The sequence below is a fragment of the Lutra lutra genome, chromosome 1 (assembly GCF_902655055.1).
Source record: "Lutra lutra chromosome 1, mLutLut1.2, whole genome shotgun sequence".
NCBI classification, from domain to species: Eukaryota; Metazoa; Chordata; class Mammalia; order Carnivora; family Mustelidae; genus Lutra; species Lutra lutra.
Window position 1 is genome coordinate 4,157,964 of NC_062278.1, and position 22,893 is coordinate 4,180,856.

A 22,893-nucleotide genomic window follows, 5' to 3' on the forward strand; every position below is an offset into this window, starting at 1 on the left:
TCCAGCTACCCCATCCCCGCAGAACCCAGAACGCCAACCCCTCCCACAGAGGGGCCCGAAGGAGCTTCCCGGTAAGGGGTGGGGACGCGGCTGGGGTGGTGGGGGACAGGGCGCTCCTCCGGGAGGCATCCGTCCCCAGCGCAGGGAGGACTTTGTCGGCACAGCCATCCCTCTGTGGGGGTTGCTCTCTGCGGCGAACTCCCCAGTGCGTGCGGGGAGGCAGATGCTTTCAGGAACCTACAGCTAGAGCTGCCCAAAGAGAACGCGGTGGCAGGGCCCACAGGACCCCCAGCAGTGACCCAGGCCGGAAATCTCTGTGCCGACGCTGTGGAAGCCATCCCGCTGGCGGCCACACTATTTAATGGAAGAAAATGAAAGTCTGGGGAGAAAACGTAAGCCTGATGGAGGGACTACAACGGCCCAGGTCAGGGATGAGGAGGGCGTTCTCAGGAAGCTCTGTGTGTGGTGGGTCAGCACGGCGGCAGAGACGTGCGAGAGCAGACCTGGGGCTCTCCAGGGGGATGGTCCCCAGAGACTCAGACGCGCCCACACTCGGTGCCCTCCTCGACAGCAAACAGGACACAGCACACAGGTGCTCCGGGGCGGGGTGGGGGAGCACCCGGGAGGGCCACCACAGGTGCTGGCGGAAGCCAGGGGGTCCCAGCACTGTCTCAGGGCGGGGGTGGCCCCAGAGCCTCCCATCCCGGAACAGGACTCTGGGACCTGCTCGGCCAGGAGGCCCTGAGGTGAACTGAGATCAGAGAAAATGGTCATTCCGGCCGGACCACGGATAGGCTCCCTCCGCCTTTCTTTAGCCCAGAAATGTCTATGGGTGCCAGAGCTTAGCACCGAGAGGGAACCGAAGCCGTGTCCCTGGGGAGGCCATACCACACCCCACAGTCCTGGTGACCTAAACAGCAGACATTTGCTCTCTCTCGCTCAGTCTGGGGCCAGAAGGCCGAGGCGCCGGCCGGCCTGCACTCCCTCCGCGGCTGGGGATGGGGAGGCGGCGTCCGTCTGCTCCAGGTCTCTCCCCAGGCTTCTAGGGGTTTGCTGGCATCTTTGGCTTCCTGGCTTGTGGAAACGTCACCCGGACCTCTGCCTCCATGCTCTGTGTCCATGTCCCCCTTTGCATAAGGACACGGTCACCCTGGCTCGAGGTCCACCCTACTCCCCCTAACTTGCTCCCCCTGCAATGACCCTATTTCCAAATAGGGGCACCTTCGGAGGTCCCAGGGGTTAGGATCTCAACTTAGGAATCTTGCGGGGGCAGAGTTTAGTCCATAATGGGGCCTGAGTCACGGGTCTAGCTGGTGGTCTGCAGACTCCTCTGCAGAGAGGCCCTGGCTCCCTGAGGGGCCAGCAGGCACCAGATCCTCCTGGGGCCAGAGACCCAGAGCCCGGCCTGGCTTGCAGGGTCAGTGTGTGCCCACTCACACTCACCCCTGACAGTGGGAGGACGGCCCCCTTGTGCCTGCATGGCTGATACCCCCTGATACCACCCGGCAATGGGATGCAGGACATAGGGTTCACACGTGTGTGTCCTGCCAGCGGCTTGGGGGCATCTGGGATTTCCGCTCCTTCTGACTTCCGTGCCTACAGGGACCCTCCTCTGGCCTGGCTCCCAGCACCCTGCGGCCACGCCTGGCTGATCTGCGACTCACATGCCAAACGAAGAAGAAATCAGTGCCATAGTAAGCCACCAAGCCAGGGGTGGTTTGCCACTTTGAAGGGTGCTGACATTCAAAGGGCCAGGTGCTGCTGGGTTTTTGAAAGGAGTCCTCCTGATAAGATGCTCATGCACATTCACCCATCCCAAGTCCTCCCCCTTCCACCTGAAGTGCTGGAGGCTCCAGGAGGCAAGACCCCCAACCCGAGCTCAGAGCCAGGCCCGGAGTGGTGTTAGAATGGGTGCTTGGCCACGGGGTGACTGCCTGAACCCCAGATCAGAGGTGTCGTTGGACGTCCTTCACCGAGCCTGGGTATCTTGGACACTTGGATCTAATGATGTGTTCCTGGGAATTGCGGGGTATCTAGCTGTCCTCTTGAGAGCACAGCTTACTGGGCCTGACGGGGCTCCTCCTGTCGGTCCCGTGGAGGGCACCCCTGCGTTCGCCTGGGTCTCCTTCACTACTGTGGTGATGCTCCTGCCGGAAGGCAGACGTGCCCAGATCTGCAGGGTGAATGAGTAAGTTCACAGACCCCCAGGGCTCAGTGGGAGTGGACCAAGGCAGCTTTGCCAAGCCCTCTGACCGCGCTCAGTGTCCTAGGAGAGGACAGCCCGGAAGGAGGGTGTGTCTCAGGGCACATGCATAGGTCCAATCCCACATGGCTCTGCACTCCGACAAACAGGGCTTGCTTCCCCCAGCCTCTTCTTCCCAGGGCACATCCCCGCCTCCCCTCACCATCCCCATCCATTCCAGTCTTCCTGCTCAGGAATGCCTTCATTAGAGAAATTGTGGCATAAACGTACTGTGTGCCAGGACTGGATACAGCCAGCAAACACGGCTCGCTTGAAGACAGCCCTCAAATGCTCATCAAATATTGACTGTCGGCCAAGATTCCTGGGCCAGGCCACACCACACGGGTCTACACATCACACGTTTATTAGGGCTGCGTGCAACGTTAGCTTGGTGGTTTCGGTATGCAGCCTTCTATCTGCACCTCTGCCGGCCAGCCAGAGTATCTGTTCCTTGCGCTATCAGAGTGGTTGATCTGTGTGAAAAAAAGAGAAGAATTTTATTTAGCCACTAATCTTTTTAACAAATATTTAACGTGTCAGTTACTAGCCAAGTCATATAAAGAGAATCATTTCCTAGAATAGGATTTGCTCTAACCTACTCTGGGTACTTGATTTCTTCCCTTCAATGTGCTTCTTAAAAATATTTGAACCAGGTGTTAATGAAGTTGTAGAACTTTCTGCAATGAGGCCATGTTCTAGCGTCCACGCTGTCCAGCAGAGTAGCCACCTGCCACGTCGGATTCATGAGTACTTAAAATGTGGCTAGTGAGACTGATGAACCTGATTTTAAATTCTATTTAATTTAAAAAAAATTTAAATAAATGTAAATGCAACTTTGGCTAGAAGCCGCCATATTGGACAGCATAGCTCAAAGGTTTAATTTTCAATTCTCTGGGTGTAGGGGAGTATTTTTTTGAGGGAAACTGTAAAGTCCCTTACTCAGCAAATGTGTGTTCATACTGACTGGGTTTTAATCCTTCATATCTTTGATGTTTTCACAGTAACAGAGCACCTTAGCCTGATACGAAAGAGGGATAATTTGCATTGTTATGGAACTGTGGAATTCTAGTTTTATATTCCTTTCTATGTAACAGCTTTACGAAGATGTAATTCACATACTATAAAGTTAACCCATTTAAGCATATGATTCAATGGTTTTTAGTATTCACAGAGATACGCCACCATCACCACAATCAACTTTCGAACATTCTAGTCCCCTGAACAAGCAGGGGCACACCTGTCCGTGGTCACTCCCCACTGTCCACAGCTCTAGGCAGCCACTCATCTACTTTGTCTCTCCAGATTTTGTCTTTCTGTAAATTTCATACAGACAGAATCATACCAATATGTGTTTTTTGTGTGTTGGTTTTTCTTCACTTAGCATATTTTGAGGGTTCACGGGTGTCGTAGCATAGATCGGCATGTTGTCTCTTTATGCAGTTGCATAATATTCCCGTGAATGGGTACACCATATTTTATTATACATTTTTAATCTGTTAATTACAAATGTGGGTTGTTTTCTCCCCCTTTTTTTTGGCTATTATGGGTAATACTGCTATGAACATTCACTTACCAGTGTTTGGGTGAACATATGTTTTCATTCTATCGGCTAAATATTGATAAGTAGGATTACTGGGTTATCTGGTAATTGTATGTCTAACTTTTTGGGGAATTGCCAGAATGTTCCCCAAAGCAGTTGTATATCACATTTCCTCCAGCAGTGTATGAGGGTTCTAATTTCTCCACATCCTTGTCCACACTTCTTAGTAGGTCTTGGGTACTACAGTCATCCTAGTAAGTCACTGGGTTTTATTTGCATTTTCCTAATGGCTAGTGAGGAGCATCTTTTCATGGGCTTATCGGCCATCTATATGTCTTTGAAGAACAGCCCAGTCAGATCCTTTGACTATTTTAAAATTGGGTTGTCTTTTTATTATTGAGTTGTAAGAGTTCTTTATATATGCTGGATACATGTCCTTCATTTGCATATATGTTCTCCCATTCTGTGGGTTACCTTTTCAGTTTCTGGATGGTATTTGTGCTTTCTTCTGTCCTTTGTGCTTTTGCTATCCTATCAAAGAAAATGTCTAACCCAGGGTCACAAAGACTTACGCCTATGTTTTCTTCTGAGAGTTCAGTAGTTCTAGTTCTTACATTTAGTTATTTGACCCTCTTTAACTGAGTTTTTGTATGTGGTGTGAGGTTGGGATCCCAATTCATTCTTCAGCATGTGGATATCCAGTTGTCTGGTTATCCACTGGTTGAGAACATGACCCATTCCTCAAAGGCCCCGCATGGGAAAGCTCTGTCACATGTGGAGGAGAGCCAAGTGGAGGGGTAGCAGCTTTGCCGGCATGTGGGGCATTGCAGCATGGAAATCAGAGTAGGAGGGGACTGGCTGGGCTGCAAAGAGAAGGGTTCCAGACTGGTCTGGTTCCAGACTGCCAGGGACCAAGATGGAGACCATGCGGGAGGTGATGTTAATGATGATCCCGGGTTGAGTACACCAAGTGGGCCAGGCTGACCACCCACAGTTCAGGGAGAAGACAAGGAGGCTCAGGCACGTGACGTCACAGTCCTCGGGTCACCAAGCTCAGGGCAAGAATGTCTAGGTCTGGATTCAAGCTATGTTGCTTCAGGCTTCTATCTCCTTTGTGTCTAAGTCTGTAGGTCTCAGATTCCTCCCCCTTTAGAACACTGGAATCAGCCTCTAACGCTTTATTTTTATTTTATTATTTTTTAGACACTGTTTATTTTCCATCAGTCTTATTTCCATCGTGTTGCCCCTGTGGAGGAGCGGCTTAGGACCACTCAGTGTTTGCTCCTACCCCTTCCATGGCCCAAGCAGCGGGAGTAGCCAACCAGCCTTCCGTGCCCAGCTGAGTCTTCGGGAGGGAAGTGCTGACTAGCCCAGAGTGCACTTGCTTGTCATTGATGAGTCTGCACCTTCAAGTTCAGCAGTCAGTCAGGAGCTGGAGCAGTGCGTCCTGAAATCCTTCCTTGGTCACGGCCTTTCCAGGGCCTGCCTGCTCTTCTCTGCAATCTCATCAGCATCTCTGTGAAGTAAAGATCAGACACGACCGCCCACAGGCGCACCCGGGAAATGGTGCTACGCACACGCAGAACTTCGCAGGCCAGCGTCCTCCACTTTGGACCCCCTGAGGGAGCTCCGCTGTTGTTGCAAGGAATGGCGATGTCCACGTTGTGCAGGGGAGAGTCTGTGCTCCACAGAGCGATGGTGGGCAGGTTAACGTAAGACGCCTCTGTGACGGGCTGGTGGTCAGCCCTGCGATCAGTTACCACCTGAGTCTGGGCTCCTGGAAGGCTGCCTGGAGGGCTCCAGGAGGGAGGTGACCGGCAACAGCCCACTGCAGCCCAGTGCCCTGGCTGGGATTCACGGACGAGAGGAGGCTGACGTCAGCCGGGTTTTCAATGACAACAGTGACATGAGCTGCTGGCAGAAGTTTCTCTCAGGTGTTCCTCGGGTTCATGATGTGGATGCCTTCACTTTTCTTCTGGAGGTGTGCTGCTCCATTTGGAAGTCAACACTGGTGCCACCCAAGTGGGTTCCTGCTGCAAGGAATTCGAGGACATCCTCCTCTTTCACTTGCAGGACGCGTGGGGCTCTGGACATGGTGACAGTTTCCCTTTAAGCTGAGACAGGAACGTGGAACAACTCTGTATTGACCCCTCCCTGGGTAGTGTGAAACAAAGCAAGTCTCTTACATTTTAAAATTCAGTTCGATGGGGAAGTGGGGCTGGTGAAGGCTTCTGAACGTGGGGGTGACCTGCGGGCTGTGCCTGGGAAGCTGGCTCTGGGAGCAGCAGGAGGGCAGGGTGGTAATAGTGGCTGGGGACCAGCCAGGGCCTGGAAGGCCCACCCCATACAGCCACACACCACCCCTGGGAAGTCCAGCAGCAAGTCTGCACACCCCAAACAGGAAGGCAAACTGATTCCCCCAGTAGTACTCGACTCGATCTCTGGGTGAGACCCTCCTGAGGGCCCTGCCCCCAGCTCAGGCCTCAATCAGCATCTGAGCAAAGCCCCTTTCGTGTCCCTAAGCCATGGCTCTAACAGCTCCCACCAGCACCACTCACAGCATTCAGGTCTCATCCTCCTACTCTTGGAACGGCTGAGACGACAACCTTCAACACACATGTATAGGCAAGACAGGCCTTTTCCTGAAATTCCCGTAGAGCCCCTGCTCCGAAACGCTGGTTCTCTAAACTCAGGGCAGTGTTCCGACACCCACTCTGTCCTTGATTCCTCCCTTTTCAGAAACTCACTCTTCTTATAAAGAAGATAAGGAAGCAAGTGCCATTGCTACTTTGCAATTCAAATCAAGTTTTATTTTAAATGTCTTAGCGGAACATTGATAGGGAAGCTGTTTGTTGAGATGTTAGAGCTGCCTCCTCACTCCAGGCTTTTCTGATAGTGTGGACACACTGGGGCCCCAGAGGGCACGGCAAGGAGGGCAGCACTTTCTACAGGGCCTGGCCTGCTCTCTGGCTGGGTCCCCGACCTGGGGCTGGTGGGGAGAGGCCCCCAGGGAGATGGGAGGGTGGAGGAAGGAGGGCACAGGGTAACGCAACTGGAGAAGGAGCAGAGTGGCTGAAAGGGGATGTTAGGGGGAAGCTGGGAGGGGCACATGGGATTGGGACCTCTATCAGGACAATGGGTCCAACCCTTCCCGTGCATCAGAATCACCGGCCAGGCCCCACCCTGCAATTGCAGCTCGGGTGGCCTGCAAAGTCACTCTGGATTCCAGGACTCTGCTCAGTTCTCGGCTGGGCCCTGCACGCTATTCTCATTTACTCTTCAGATGTGGTAGGTGTGGTCACATTTACTCTGCGATAGGTGTGGTCTTTATTCCTTTCTCCTGAGAGACAATTCTGAGGCACAGAGAGGCTGAGTAACTTTCCCAAGACCACACAGCCGAGCGGAAGAAGCCGGGAGATCCTTAAGGGGCCAGACTGCTGCTGATCGTACAAGGGCCGAGGAGAGACATGCTGTCTTAATAGGTGGGGTCAGCCTGACGAAGGCCACGGGTCGGCGGGGTGCGTCCCCCTGTCAGAGCCGCCGGGCCCTGAGGAGCTACCTAGCTTTCATCCCATTCCCCAGAGCAGCAGACAGGCCCACGGAGGTCAAGTGGATTGCGTGGGATCACTCGTGGCCCCTGGCAAATCTGACACGGGACGCCAAGCCCCTGCCTCTGGCTGTGCCTGGCTTAGCGCACCACACCATGTGGTCCAGACAGTGCTACCGCACAGAGCCTGGGCATGCCTCTCCTTGGGACATGTGTCCGAGGTCCCACCGGTACACTGGGTGTCCAGACCCAGTCACTAGTACCAAGAAGTCCACGCTAGAGCACCGAGTAGATGCTCCTGACATGTCCTGCGCGACTGGCTTCGGTCCGCAGAATAACGTGAGAGTCACGAGAGGAAACGTGCTTTTCTCGACGCGCGTTAAACAAGCCTGATTTCAGAGCCTACAGAGTGCTGCGTCCGGGGGGCTTCAGAGGGGCTGCGGGGCTTCCCCTGGGAGCTGGTCATGAGTCATCTGATCATGTGGCCACACTGACCTCCCACCTCCCCTGGCCCCCTTCCCCTGCGAGGGGATCCTGCCAACAAGGAGAGGCCCAGCTGCGGCCTGCTTCCGTCTGTCTCCCTTCCCAGACCCACAACCACAGCACACGGTGCCAGGAGGGGACCAGGACCAAGACCAGGGGCCCCAGCCTGAAGTCAGAAGCAGCCTCTCGCCCGGGCTGGGGGTGCCCAGCCTCTGTCTCCTCCGAGTTTCTGGCTCCGGGGGAGGAAGCCTTTCCCTGGGAAGAGTCAGTGACTTCGCTCCATGGTCGTGCCACTGCTCCTTCCTCTCCTGGGAGCTGTCTTGTCTCCCAAAGAGCCGTGTCTCCCAAAGGGGCCATGTGACCGTCCCCAGAGGCGCCGGCTGGGGACTCCGACGTTCACCAGTGCTCAGTTGCAATTTTCACAGGTGACCAAATTAATTCATTACGACTTGATTCTCTTGCTCCTTCTACTCTTTCATAAGGGGACGTGATGGGGCTTAAAAGCAGGCTGGCGTCGGGCCACGGCAGCACCGCGAGCTGGGTTTATCCGTGGGTTCGGAACCTGCACGCACAGGCCAGGTGAGCCCGTCACCCGGCTCCATCACCGGCCTCTGAACACAGACAAGGGACCGAGAGGCTTGCCACAGCCCATGGCCGCCCCGTGACGGAAGGCGGGACCTACAGCCCATGAGGAACCGTCTACTTTTTTTTTTTTTTTTTGACAGACAGATCACAAGTAGGCAGAGAGACAGGCAGAGAGAGAGAGACAGGAGGAGGAGGCAGGCTCCCTGCTGAGCAGAGAGCCCGATGCAGGACTAGATCCCAGGACCCTGAGATCATAACCTGAGCTGAAGGCAGAGGCTTTAACCACTGAGCCACCCAGGCGCCCCAGGAACCGTCTACTTTTAAAGAGATTTGGGAAGCGTGAACTTCAGTCGAGTGCCTTTTCCTGATGTAACCGGCAAGGTCTACAAACCCCGTATGATCGACTATTTTACCTACAACGATGGATCAGGCCCCTACTGCCATTCGCCCGGGACTCAGGAATGCAGAGTCCCAGGCACATTCCCATGCGCGAACCCAGGGCTCAAACCCAGGCAGCCGGCTCCACGTGGCCCTGCGTGGCACGCATTTTGCGCAGGAATGTCCTGGGGGCCGGGAGCCATCACTGACCCACAACCTTAGAAATTACAGGGTATCCTACACTAACCACTTGTGGGAAGTGACATTTAAAAAGCACTCACATTTTCTCTCTGAATTTCTGCAGGAAGCTCGAAGCCTTTTGCTGTGAGAAACACCCAGCTGGACCTGAACCGGATGTTCTTGATTTGTTTACTTCCAAGTGCTTCTATGACCTTCTTGGCGTCCTCCTTCAGCCTGGGGGGAGAGAGGAAAGGTGTGTGAATGTCCCCGTCAAGACTGTGGAGACTTCGGTGTGTCACACCACCATTGTCCTAGCAAAGAGGCTTCTAGAGCAACCCACCTCCTCCTGGGGCGTACAGCGGGAGGGCGTCAAATTTCTAGTTAAACATACGACGACATCAGGGGCTCTTTGAGCCTCAGGTTTGGGCACAGAGTTTTAATTCTTAATTCTCAAAAGCCCTGTGTCTTGGGATCCAATCACACCTTCACGTTCAGCCAGTGTAATTTTTGGTCTTTGCTGCCCCTCCTGTTCAGTGACCACAAAAGGAGGCAGAAGTTGGTGAAAGGTGAAAGGACAGGTCAAAACAGTCCCGTTCGTTTTCAGAAAGATCGGTATCAAGAAAGAAAGAAAACCCTAAAACAACGCCACCATTGTAAAAGCAGGCAACTTAGAGTAAGCAAAGGGAGGAGGGCAGAAAGGGAAAGAAAAAAAAAATGAGCTGAGATTTTCCTGAGTTAAATCTGAATTTTCCCAAGCGTGTATCAGATAACTTCTGTCTGATAAGATGCTCTATTAAGAATAGGATCCAAGGCCAAATAAATTTGGGGAATGCCTTGTTCAGGAGCCAGACTTACAGGGCACAGAAGTACTCTGAGGTTCGTGGAAGGTTCATGGAAGTTTGGCCGTAAACACACAAGTGTTTACTCAGAAGAGCAAACTTCCGAGCCACACTGGGCCAGACCAACTTCTTCCCACAGGAAGGGGTGTGAATGTGTGTGTGTGTGTTTCCTTTTCATTCAATTGCTATTCATACAGAGAATTTTTGCCGATTTCCTTTCCTATTTCTGTAAGTCCCACCCTGAGTGTAGCTTTTCTGTCCAAATCCGGGTCCGTGGCGGCTCTTTCTTGCTCCTGAGAATATGCCTTAGCATCTAGGACTGAACATAGTCCGCTTTGTCATGGGCTCCCCTTCCTTCTCCTTAAGAAAGCCCCTCGCTCCAGCCGGCTTCCCCTGTCCCCGCCGTGGGGACAGTCCGTCCACGCTCACCTGCTCGCACCGTCGTCTTGGGTCACCATGAAGAGCAGGGACTTGGAAGGTGCACTCTGAATGAAGGTCACCATCGGTTCAGAGTTATCTGTCGGATCAATGCAAATCTGCTTTAGGTCCCCATTGCTTGCTCCCCCAGACGCTGTGCCTCCTCTGGGCTTAGCTGTCATGTCCTCTGAATCTTCCAATTCCTGGAGCTCGTCTCCACTAGTGAGTGGATGGCTGCTGGGCTCCACGCTGGGACCCGCAGAGGCGAGGGGCACGAGCACATCGTGAGGATCCTATGACTCTAAACGGAGGCCAGCGACAACCACCGCAGAGGGGTCCCGGGACACCAACTTGCGGAATGGGGCCAGAAATCAGACTTGCAGACCAGACTGAGCGTGGCAAGTCTTTGCTGAGGGACGTATCTGGGCCTCACAGCAACAAAAGGAAGCTAATCTCAAGCCCCATTATTTCCCACGGGGCCGTTCCCACTGGGTGGTGCTCACCTTAATTACAGAGTAAAAATGCACAGTTCCTGTGTGTCCAGACATTTCTTATTACTCTGTTCCCTTTATAAAGCCTTGTTTTTAATAATTCTTACTGTTCGATAAAAATAAAAGGGGCTGCCGTATCCTGACTGACCTCTGCACTCAAGCAGTGCCCAGACTGGAGAGACCATGGAAGGAGAACGTGCACCGCGTGTCCCGGGACGTGTGCGTGGAGTGCAGGGACGCACCACAAACAGGACGGGAGTAATGATGTTCAGGGCTGGAGGCTGATCACATTGTTTCATGTACGTTTGATTTAAAAAATGTTTTCTTTTATTATCTGATGAATCAACAAAAATAAAAGGCCCAGGACAAGTGTGACCCGAGAAGACATTTTCTAGATAACGCCTTCAAACTTGATCATATGAACTCAATTAAGAGACAAGGAGGGCTTGCGTCAGACTGTTCTAGAATACTCTTATGAGCTTCTGGCACCTTATTTTAGTAGACAACTAAGAATGTTTGACACTTTGATTTGTGTCTTTTTATCTTCATGCTTTTAATTCATTTTCATAGGAAAAGAGTTTTCTTACCACCTTCAAACATATCAAAATACCGTGATGCTATCGCTTTCCCAGTCACATCTGAAAATAAAAGAAATGGTTTTTAAAAAGAACATTCAGTGGACTCAGGGTCCATCTGTGGCACCGTGGTGCTCAAAACGGCACTCCTTGGCCTGGTCAGCGGTTCTAGAACTGTCCTCCTGCCGGCTGCCAGCTAGGTGGACCTTCTGCTCTGTCCTGCTGCCCCTGCCTCTCCCACAGGAATCCCAGAGCACCTACCTCAGCCCCTTCTGTTTTGGACTTTAGGTTTTCCAATGGGATTCTCAGAGCAGGTGTGTTTTGTCTCAGTTCCCACAGCCCCGTGGTCAGGGGACCATGCACCCCATGTGCTCTCAGTCACGGCACGCAGAGCCCTTTCCCCGAACCTCTGACAGGTCTCCTGGTCATGGGCCTCTGGGGGCAGCTGTGACAGGATGTCTTCCCCAGGCCTAAGAATAGGCCAAGCTTTGCTCCCCAGAGGCCCCAGTTGGCCTTTTCTCACAGAGTTGGGAACTGGGTTCTAGCCTCACCCTCCGCAGGGTGGAATCCAAGAGCGACTCCAGAATGGTCTGTGCCCTCATAGCCTGCTTATCTGACTTTACCCCTCCCTTCTGCTGGTCCTTCTCTGTTTTCTTAAAGGCCTATTAAACTATTTTAAAAAAACAAACTTTGTGTTTAGTAATCTCTATACCCAACATGGGGTTCGAACACACGACCCTGAGATCAAGAGTCACATGTTTTTCTGAGCCAGCCAGGAGCCCCTGACTTTTTTCTTTTTTTCCAGGAACCACAAATAATCTGTAAAGTGAGGTATTATAAAAATAATCAAAGAATTTTAAAATGCATTAAAATATAAGCCCAGACTAGATCATTTGTAAAAATCATTGAAAACCCAAGGTATCTTTGAAAATCCAACTGTGGAGACTTTAGGGAAGTTTGAAAGAAAACATTTAATAACTCACAATTGACAATGGCAATATTTATTCCTCTTCCAACATTTCTAGTCTTTTCTCCCATGAGCCTGAAATGTAAATAAGAGTCAGTCAAAGAATCCCTGTCTTACTAAGCAATGAGTAGGGCTCCCTGTTCCATAAGCCCTTCTCTTGGCAGAACCCCAGTCTCTACCATTGGCACTTGCCATTTCCTTGAAGAGATGCACGGACCTTGGCTCAGATCCCTTGAAAGTCACCCTCATCCTTGCTCCGCACATACCCACCCCCAAGCTTCTCATAATCAGTCCCTCGGAGAACCCGGAAGCTGCTCTTACTCCTACAATCTAGACAAATGGCCGGAGACAGAAAAATCTAGGATTTGTTGAGCACAGGCTCTTTACAAACATTTTCTCACACTCTTCCACCACCTCCGAAGCATTCATTTTTCCATCTTACAGACAGGAAGTCATAAGAGGTCAATCAGTTGGGCATGGATCTCACCAAAGTCTGCTATCCATGTATACACTCTCTTTCCTCATACTGACAGAGGCCTGGTTGGACTCTTGGCGATCCTTTCATCCAGCCACAAAATGGAAGACAGTTTACCTCCTCAAATAAATACTTCCTCACTTAATTTTCACTTTTAAGTTGGAGAATAGGACCAACTTCAAATGAATTGTGACCTAAAACCAGTAAGAAGACTGACTTTCCTGGAGGTGGTATTTATTATTGAAGATCCTAGAATTTTGTGTGTGTTTGCCCTTTCTGTCAAGTTTTTTTTTTTTTTTTTTTTTAAGATTTCATTTATTGGGACGCCTGGGTGGCTCAGTTGGTTGGACGACTGCCTTCGGCTCAGGTCATGATCCTGGGAGTCCCGGGATCGAGTCCCGCATTGGGCTCCCAGCTCCATGGGGAGTCTGCTTCTCTCTCTGACCTTCTCCTCGCTCATGCTCTCTCTCACTGTCTCTCTCTCAAATAAATAAATAAAATCTTTAAAAAAAAAAAGATTTCATTTATTTAGTTGAGAAAGAGAGAGCACGAGAGGGGAGAAGGTCAGAAGGAGAAGCAGACTTCCTGCTAAGCAGGGAGCCCGATGTGGGGCTTGGCCCCAGGACCCTGAAATCATGACCTGAGCCGAAGGCAGACACTCAACCAACTAAGCCCCTCAGGTGCCTGACACCCCCATCAGGTCTTAGAGTCAGGGTTATGCTAGGGTCACAAAAAGAATTTGAAAGTTTTCCTCCTTTTCCCATGCTTCGGAATAGTGGTTACAGCACTGTCATTTTCTATCTGCTCTTAACACATTTATCTAAACTCCCCTGGGGGCTTTCTAGTCTGAGTCCTTTTTGGAAGAGTAGCTTTTTGACAACTTTAGAGAATATTCTATAATATTTTGAAAAAGAAAAAGAAACTTCCATTTATGATAATGGAAAGTGGGGGTGATCTGAACCTAACTTCTCATAGAGAAAAATTTAAAAATGGGATTTAAAGAGTATCTACTAGACTATATTGGAGACTTCACAAGGAAATAAAGAGCGCTGAAGCCAGGATGTGGGAGAATACTGAGTTTCAAGGGGGTGAGCCCAGCAAATGAAGGTATTTCACCTCGGGAGCATTTGCTAACTAATTCCAGAAAAAGTATCAAAGGAGATGAGCAGCACTTTTGAGAACCACGTGAGGTGAGGCTTGGGGGATAAAAGTTGGAAGACCGGGCCCACCAAAGGGAAGGCCATGTTAAATCCTCCAATCTACTGGGTTGGGGTCAAAAATGATTGAATCTCAAAAATAAGAATGAACCAGAAATAGATCAGAGCTTGAATAACAGTAGTCGGATTTTAAGTCAAATGGGTGGGTCCCCCAAATCTCAGTCTTTAACATTTATTCAGACCATTCTATTCTGCTAATGATTCTAAGTCCCCGTTTATACCAAGCAAAAACCCTCAGAAAAAGAAGAGACCAGCTAATACCTCATTTATCCAAAAGATTTCAAAGTAACTATACTTAAAATACTAAGGAAGGCAGTTAGTAAAAGCAAAGCGTTCCAAACCGGCTAGAAGAAGTACAAAATGAAGCTCTAAATGTAAATTAATGTGGCAAGCACAGCTGGAAGTCAGCGGAAGGTGTTCACAGCAGATCAGGCACCGGAGAAGATCTGTAAACTGAGCCACAGCTCGGAGGAAAACAGCTCTGTCTACAACGACAGAAAGATACAAAGACGGAGAATACAAAACAGACTGAAAGCTACCAAGAACGTAGTAATAAGATCTGACGTATGTTTGTTAGGGGTCTCAGGTGCTCAGGAGAAGGTAAGTGGGGCAGAAGACACAATGGCAGAGAATTCGTTCAATGTGATGAAGAACTCTGATTTGTATGTATTTAAGAAGCCCAATGAACCCCAAAGAAAATAAAGCAGTAACAACAGAAACAGGGTACAAATGCTGAAGACCAAAGACAGGGAAAAATCTTAAAGACAGTCGGAGAGGGGGAAAAGGCCATTACTTTCATCATATCAGCAATTCAACTGTTCACTGACGCTCAAGAAAAACAATGGAAGCCAGAAGACAATGGAACGGTCTCTGCCTGGGCTGAGACATTACCTGGGAAAATCTTACTGCAAGGATGATGAGATAAAGGTGTTTCAGAGAAAAGTAAATTGAGACAATTCACCACCAGCAGACCATACAGAAGCTTTTGTTCTGTATCTTTTGCTGTAATAAACCTTATCTGTAAGTATTAGCTGTTCCTGAGGCTTATAAGTTCCTCTAGGATCACAGAAGTTGAGGGTATCTGTGCAATTCCCCCCCAGAACAATACCCAGTTGAAATACACGCACATGTGCACAAACAGACGTGATTATATTACATATTTGATGCATGGATGGACCTATCTCAGTTTGCTTTCTTTTAAAAAAAATTTTTTTTAAAGATTTATTTATTTATTTGAAAGACAGAGATCACAAGTCGGCAGAGAGGCAGGCACGGGGGTGGGGGGGGCGGGAAGCAGGCGCCCTGCTGAGCAGAGAGGCCTATTCTGGGCTTGATCCCAGGACCCTGAGATCATGACCTGAGCCGAAGGCAGAGGCTTTAACCCACTGAGCCACCCAGGTGCCCCTCCCCACCTTACCATATTCTTTTATAACAAATTGGTAAATGTGTTGCTCTGAGTTTTGTGAGCTATTCTAGCAAATAACCAAACCCAAAGAGGGGCGCATGGGAACTCTGGTTTACAGACAATCTGGGACTTGGGATTGGTATCTGAAATTGGCAGGGGTGTGGTGGTGGAAAGTCTTGTGAAACTAAAGCCCTTAACCTGCGGAGTCTGAGGCCATCTTCAAGTAGATATATCAGAATCAAGTTGAACTGTAGATCCATCCCCCAGCTGGTACTGCAGATAATTGCTTGAAGTGGGGAAAAATGACCACATGTTTGATAACCAGAGTACAATGCACTCAGAGTACTGAGCGGAGCATAAAGGAAATCAGTAGTTTAAGGAAAGTAGTAAAAAACTACTGTTTTCCTTTATGTACCCCAAAATAATGTGGCTCACTCAAGAAGAAACAGATAACTTGAGTACCTCTGTACTTATTGTAGAAAGTGAAATTTGTAGTTAAAAATATTCTCACGGGGTGCCTGGTGAGAAAATATTCTCACGGCTCAGGTCATGATCTCAGGGTCTTGGGATGGAGCCCTGCATCGGGCTCTCTGCTCAGCAGGGAGCCTGCTTCGCCCCCTCTCTCTGCCTGCCTCTCTGCCTACTTGTGATCTCTCTCTGTCAAATAAATAAATAAAATCTTTAAAAAAAAATATTCTCACAAAGAAAATTCTAGGCCAGAATTCTTCACTGGGAAATTGCACCAAATCCTTCAATAAATAATACTCATTCTTTACCAACTCTCTCAGAGTATTGCAGGGAATCCTCACCAACACATTCCGCCTTTATACCAAAACCAGAGAAAAAAATAACAAGAAAACCACAGACAAATATCCCTCAAGAACACAGATAAAAAACTACTTAATAAAATTTTAACAAACTGGAACCAACAACATATAAAAAGGATAAGAGATTACAAGCAAGTGGGATTTATCAAAAAAGGCAAGGTTGGTTTAGTGTTCAAAAAAGTAATTCACCATATTAGCAGACTAAGAAAGACAAACCACATAATCCCTCAAGAGATACAGAAAAAAACATCTGACAAAATCTGATATCCATCACTGATTAAAAACTCTCAGAAACCTTGAAATAGAGGAATTTCTTCAACCTGATAAAAGACTTCTACAAAAAAATCCCTAATTAACATCATACTTAATGATGAATGATGGAATACTTTCTCTCCAAGACAAGGAAAAAGGCAATTATGTCTATTCTGATCATTTCCATTCAGCATTGTAACAGAGGTTCTCTCCAGTGCAATCAGGCAAGAAAAAGAAAACAAAGGCATGCAGATTAGAAAGTGGTAAAACTGCCTTTTATTGGGGCTGGGGTGGGGATGGTTAGCTGATTGATGGTTAGCATAGATTACCATCTATGTAGAAAATCCAATGTTAAAAAAAATACTAGAACTAATAAGTGAGCTTAGCAAGGTTGTGGGATATAAGATCATTATACAAAAATCGAGTCTATTTCTATGTACAAGCAATGAACAGTTGTAAATTAAAAATTTTTTTTAAAATACACTACAGCATCAAAAATGAAATACTTAGAGATAAAAATAGTAAAAGAGCTGCAAGACATGGACACTGAATACCATAAAAACATCTCTGAATCAAGTTAAAGAAAATTTAAGTAAATGGAGAGCAAAAATGTTTGCCGAGTAAAAGATTAAATATTGCTACAACGTCAGTTTTCCCCAAATTGATCTAGAGTTCCAATGCAATCCCAATCAAAAACCAACAGGATTTTGCATAGAAATTTATAAGCTGACTCTACAATTCATATGAATATGGGAAGAATCTAGGATAGTTGAAAATAATTTTGAAAAAGGAAAACAAAACTGAAGAAATTATGTTATTAAACTTTAAGAATTACTGTAAATTTACATTTATCAAAACATTGTATATAGTGAAAAGAGAGACAGATAAATGGAAGAGACTGGAGAATCCAGAATTAGATACACACATATATATGGTCACTTGGTTTTTGCCAATGGTGCAAAGGAAAATCGGTAGAGTAAGACAGTATTCTGAATAAATGGTGCTAGAACAATTGGATACCCACATTAAAAAATCACTTCAATCCATATTTTATACCATACATAAAAATTAACCCCAAATGGGTACCTCACAGTATATGAAATGAAAAATCTAGAACCATCGAATTTCTGAAAGAAAAGATAGAAGAAAATTTCTGTGACCTCAAGTTAGGCAAAAAGATCTAAGATATGACACAAAAAGTATGATCCTAAAATTTAAAAAAACTGGTAAACTGGACCTCATTAAAATTAAAATATTTCTGCTCTTTGATAAACACAGTTAAGAGAAGAATAAGGCAAGCCACAAACTGGGAGAAAATATTTGCAAATCATGTATTTGATGAAGGACTTGTATACAGCATATATAAAGAAATCTCAATAATAAGAAAAGAAAATGAAAACTGGACCACAGACTTAAATAGATACTTCACCAAATAAGATACATACATGGCAAATAAACACATAAAAAGAGATATCACAATCATTAGTTATTAGAAAAATGCAAACTAAAACCTCAGATACCATTACATCCCTATCAGGATGCCCAAGATTAGAAAGATGACCATACAAGTGTTGGTGAGTATGATGGTGGACCAACTTTCATACACTGATGGGAACCTAACAGCCTCAACCGTTTGCTTTCATCCCGTTCTCTTGTTTGCATGGTTTCAGAAAAAGAGCCCGATGTAACTCTTATCCTTCTTCCTTTATAGGTGAGTGGGGTTTTTTGTTTTTGTTTTGTTTTGGTTTGGTTTGTTTGCTTCTGGCTTCTTACAAGATTTTCTCTTTGCCTTTAGTCTTCTGTAGTTTGAATATAACATACTTGGGTGTAGAAATTTTTGTATTTATCTTACTTAATATCATCGAGTTCCCGGGATCTGCGGTTCCATGTCTGTCAAAAATTTTAGAAAATTTTCAGCAACACTATTTCAAATATTTCTGTTCCTTCCTCTCTCCCTTCTTATGGTTCCCTATTACACATTATGCCTTCTGTACTTGTCTCACTGTTCTTGGATATTCTGTTCTGTTTTTGTTTTTTCCTTCAGTCATTTTTGTCTTCTCTTCCTCCTCCACTCTGGGAAATTCCTTTGACATAACCTCAAGCTCATTGATCCTTTCCTTGGTTGTATCTGTTCTACTGATGAGCCCATCAAAGGTGTTTTCCATTTCTGTTACAGTCTTTTCAATTTCCACTATTTCCTTTTGATTCTTCCTGAGGGTTTTTATCTCTCTGCTTGCATTACTCATCTGTTCTTATATTCCGCCCACCTTTTCTATTGGAGCCTCTGGCATATTAATCACCATTGTTTCAAGTTCCTGATATACTAATTGCAAAATCTCTGCCATATTTGAGTTAAGTTCTAATGCTTGTCCTATCTCATCAATCTGTGCTGTTTGCCTTTAGTATGCCTTGCTATTTTTGTTAAAAGCCAGACATTTGTATGTCAGTTAAAAGGAATAGAGATAAATAAAACTTTACTCTGAAATCTTTATGTTCATCTGGCTAGGAGTGAGCTGTATTTGTTATATGCTGTGGTTGTAGGTATCAAAGACTAAAACTTCTCCCCTATGTCTTGGGTACCCAAGAGACTCTTTTTATCATTTTTTTTTTTTAATTTGACACAGAGAGAGAGATCACAAGTAGGCAGAGCGGCAGGCAGAGAGAGAGAGGAGGAACCAATCTCCTTGCTGAGCAGAGAGCCCGATGTGGGGCTCGATCCCAGGGCCCTGAGATCATGACCTGAGCCGAAGGCAGAGGCTTAACCCACTGAGCCACCCAGGCACCCCTCTTTTTATCTTTTATTTATTTATTTCGAAACTCTTTTTTTGGGTTTAGCCTTGTGGTTCTTTTGAGCTGTAACTCCCTGTTATTTTAAAGGAGCTTATTTATGTGGTGGTAAGTTGTGGGGAAGGGGAAATGTTCTCCAGTCCTAAGATTGGGTCTCAGTCTTTTGGTGAGCCTGTGTCACGAGGTGGTGGCCTTCACAGGTGGCCATACTTTTTTTCTTTCACTCCTTAGGTGATCCAGAAAGGTGAGAAAGAATGATGCTGGGTATTTTCCTCCAACAGGGCAGTTAGTACCTGGTAAAACTCACATTGGTTAGACTCTGGCAAAACAATTTCCCTTGCAGGTAGACCATTGTTAAGGAGAAGAGAACACTGTGGGTGTGTTTCAGAATAGCTACTCTCCCTTCCCCTGACAAAAGCATGAGGGGATTTTCCTTTGACCTTCGCTCTGAGCCAGGCGGGCTTCCTGGCCGAAAAACTCAGGAGAGTGTAGGGGCTTCTCTAGGAGTTTTAATCTCTCAAAACAGTCCAAATTCAGTCTCCAGCAACTAGTCAATTGCCCCTGCAGGATCCTTGTCTGGCACTGGCTCTAGCTGAGGTGCGGTTCTGTGAATTCCCCCGTCTCTCCCATTTTCAGGGCGTGGGTTGCCCCCTGACCTCAGTTCTCCGGTATGCATGTGTTTCTTGTCTGTAGCATTATTGAGAGTTGATGTGCTATGATCTAAGAGTTGCTCTCCTTCACTGGTGACCTTCAGACCGCTTACTGTTATGTGAGATACATTTGTTCTCTGTGATACCATCATACTTGGGTTGCTTTCTGGTTTTGTTGCTTTTTTAAAATTTAAAATTTTAGCTTTCACTATGAAGTTTGTATTTTTTTTTTTGCTTTGTTAAAGATCTTATATTAACTAGAGCACAAGCATATTTAAAAATACCATTTTAGTAAGTGAAAAAATAAAACATGGAGAAGATTTTTACAACACACAAAAAAGCCTAATTACTTTAATATATAAAGAATCTTGTACATAGACAAAAAAAGGCGTGGAAGAGGTGAAAATGGGCAAGAGGTATAAACAGATAGTTTATAGAAAATAAATACAAAGGCTCTTAGCATAAAAGGTCCTCAATTCACTCTTAACAAGAACAATGAAGTTAAAAATCTGATCTGAGACTTCTATTTTCATCTCTCAGAATGTCAGAGATCCAAGTGTCTCAGTGTGCTGTGCTGGACTGACTATGGGGCAACAGTCATTCTCGCTGTGCTAATCTGAGTCCTCCGAGGGACAAATATCAGAACCGGATAGAACACACAAGAATTTGCATAGGGAAATGCCTACAAGAGGAGGTGGGGAAGGGGCTGGGTTAAGCATGGAGAGCTGTCAGACCACAGTACAAGTCTGACCCTGAGCAAAGGATAGGGGACCAAGCCCGGCTGGACGTGCTTCAGGTTGCTATGCAGTCTCGGGAGGGTTTGGCAAGGCTGCAGGAGCATCTGGAGCCCATGCTGGCCAGCAGAAGAGCTTGGGTCTTCCAGGAACAGGCCTGCCTGGGGTCCCTTTGTGCCTACACAGATTCTCTCCTTCATCAGACTCCCTCTGGACTCGCCTGAGCTCCTTCTTTAACGAGGCCTGACTTTTGGACTTCTGTGTTCACCTCCGCAGTGTCCAGCTTGCTTGCTCTCAGGGCACCAGGACTGCAGTGTCCAGTTTTAGAAGATTCCTGGCAACTCAGTTTCTCCAGATCCCCCTCCCTCTGATGGCCAGTCACCCTCCTTATCCGATTGGGGCCCACCCAGGTGATGTCTGATGACCTTGTCTTCAGCAAAACAGAGGAGGAGTCTAGGAAATTGGAAGGTGCTGTATCCTAGAAAGCGGAGCTCCGACTCCAGAGAGGGGTACTAGGTCATCCCAGGATGGCAGTGGATAGGAAACCAGGCAGCAGCTGCCTGGTGCCCTGAGAGCAAGCTGGCGGACCTGAGTGGGCCCGAAGGCTCCAGAAGATGAACCTGATGAGTATTTGATGTGAGATCAGATTTATTTTCACCAGAGGAATGCTTAGGGATGACACTGATATACGTACATGGAAAGCCAAGCAAGCAACAATGAACAAAAAGACAAGGGTCCACAGCAGTCACGCACACAACATGCCTCCGCTACGGAGGACCTTCGCTTAGCCAGGCTAAAAAAAAAAAAAAAAAAAAGCCAACTAACCTGGGGGACACCGTTTGGGTGTGTCAGCAGACCAAACGCTCACGGTCACGGCTGAAAGGCTGACTCTGACCTTCAAAGGGAAGCTTTCCCCATGTCAGTGTGACTCTTCAGGTAAGAGCACGTAATGGATGTGAGTCTCTGACAACAAACGACACTAGAAAGAACTCACTCCGGCTTCCTACACGGAGCTGTGACTCCTGTCTGGACTTTCTGGCCATTGTCCTCCCGCCGTTCCTCACTCAATGACACATTCATATCAAGTAAAGCCCTTTGGATTTTCTTCTGGTGGCCTTACTTTTATGCAGACGCTGGATTGTGATCAAACTACAATGGCGCAGGCCGGACAATAACCGAGTCAGGACCACGGCGAGGAGGACGACAGGAGAGCCAATGGCCAAAGACTGCTCAACCGCGCAGCGGCCGGCCCCCAGATAACGCCTGACGCGGGGACACCAAGAGGCGTGTGCCTGAGCCTGCTGCGTGGGGATGGGGAAGGAAGGAGGTGGAGGTGGCTGTCCCCAGGGAGGGCTGGTTGTACAAAGGAAATGAGCAGCAGGAACCTGCTTGTCTTTCTACATAAACACATCTTTTCTTTAGAAGATGATGAATCGCCACGACCCAGCACTTCCTTGTTCCGGGAGTTGATGACAACGAAACTTCACGCTGAGCCAAGCGAGAGGCTCCCCTTGGGTCTCTGTCCATGTTCACTCCTCTGTTCCTTTTTACCTGCTTTTTTTGAGGCTGCCCCACTTTATGCCATACTGCGTTCTGAAGACCATCGGGGACACTGTTTGAAAGCAGGGAAGCGGCACTCGGGTCCCCCGTGTGGGTCGTACGTTAGCTGCTCCGTTAGACAGCCTGACTCAAGTCAGTCTACCCAGTACCTACATGGACGCCAGGGCGGAATCTGGGCCTGGCCGCTAACTAGCTGGGTGATGAGGGGTGAGTTACTGAATCTTCCTGTGAAGCCGTTTCCTTTTCTGCACTGTGGTGGGGGGCGGGGGAGATGACAGATGGCCCATCTCCCAGGAAGTCCCACACAGCTGGTGTCTATGTGTCTGGTCTACACTAGGGAAGCGTGGTGCTCTTGCTCTGAATGATCAAGAGAAGGCTTCAGGCACTGTGGAGTGGTGGAAAGCCCAGGTTCTGGAGTCTGACTAGGAACAACTCCCCTTCTGGTGACATGATTTGGGATGAGCGTCCCCATCCCACGGTCCCCGCCCACTCCCAGGTCTCCTCACTTCTTTATCATGGGACCCTGCTTATTTTCAAGTCACATCCCGCCTCGTTCCATCCACCGACCTCACTGGCAATCCCATTCGCTGGTCTGCCATGAGCTGGGGAACCCTGAACCATGAGGCAAGCCTCCGGAGCACAAGGGCCACGTTTCTCATCATAACTGGCCCACTGAGTGCCCCGCCGGGGGGTTCTTGTGGAGAAACGTCTATCGAGAAGCTCCCTGGCTGAGTGAAGGAAG

General features: G+C 47.9%; 1 protein-coding gene across 2 annotated transcripts in view; it reads right to left on the reverse strand.

The window, feature by feature from the left end:
- Window positions 1-2,590: 2,590 nt before the first annotated feature.
- Window positions 2,591-22,893, reverse strand: part of FAM3B (FAM3 metabolism regulating signaling molecule B) — a 53,613-nt gene continuing 33,310 nt past the window's right edge. For both annotated transcript variants that reach the window (XM_047719800.1, XM_047719803.1), the window contains exons 4-8: window positions 12,261-12,319; window positions 11,290-11,340; window positions 10,224-10,311; window positions 9,057-9,189; window positions 2,591-2,715 (exon numbers count right to left, since the gene is read on the reverse strand). In XM_047719800.1, the coding sequence (XP_047575756.1) occupies window positions 2,626-2,715; window positions 9,057-9,189; window positions 10,224-10,311; window positions 11,290-11,340; window positions 12,261-12,319 (421 nt within the window). In that variant the 3' untranslated portion in view covers window positions 2,591-2,625. The remainder of the gene's footprint in view (window positions 2,716-9,056; window positions 9,190-10,223; window positions 10,312-11,289; window positions 11,341-12,260; window positions 12,320-22,893) is intronic.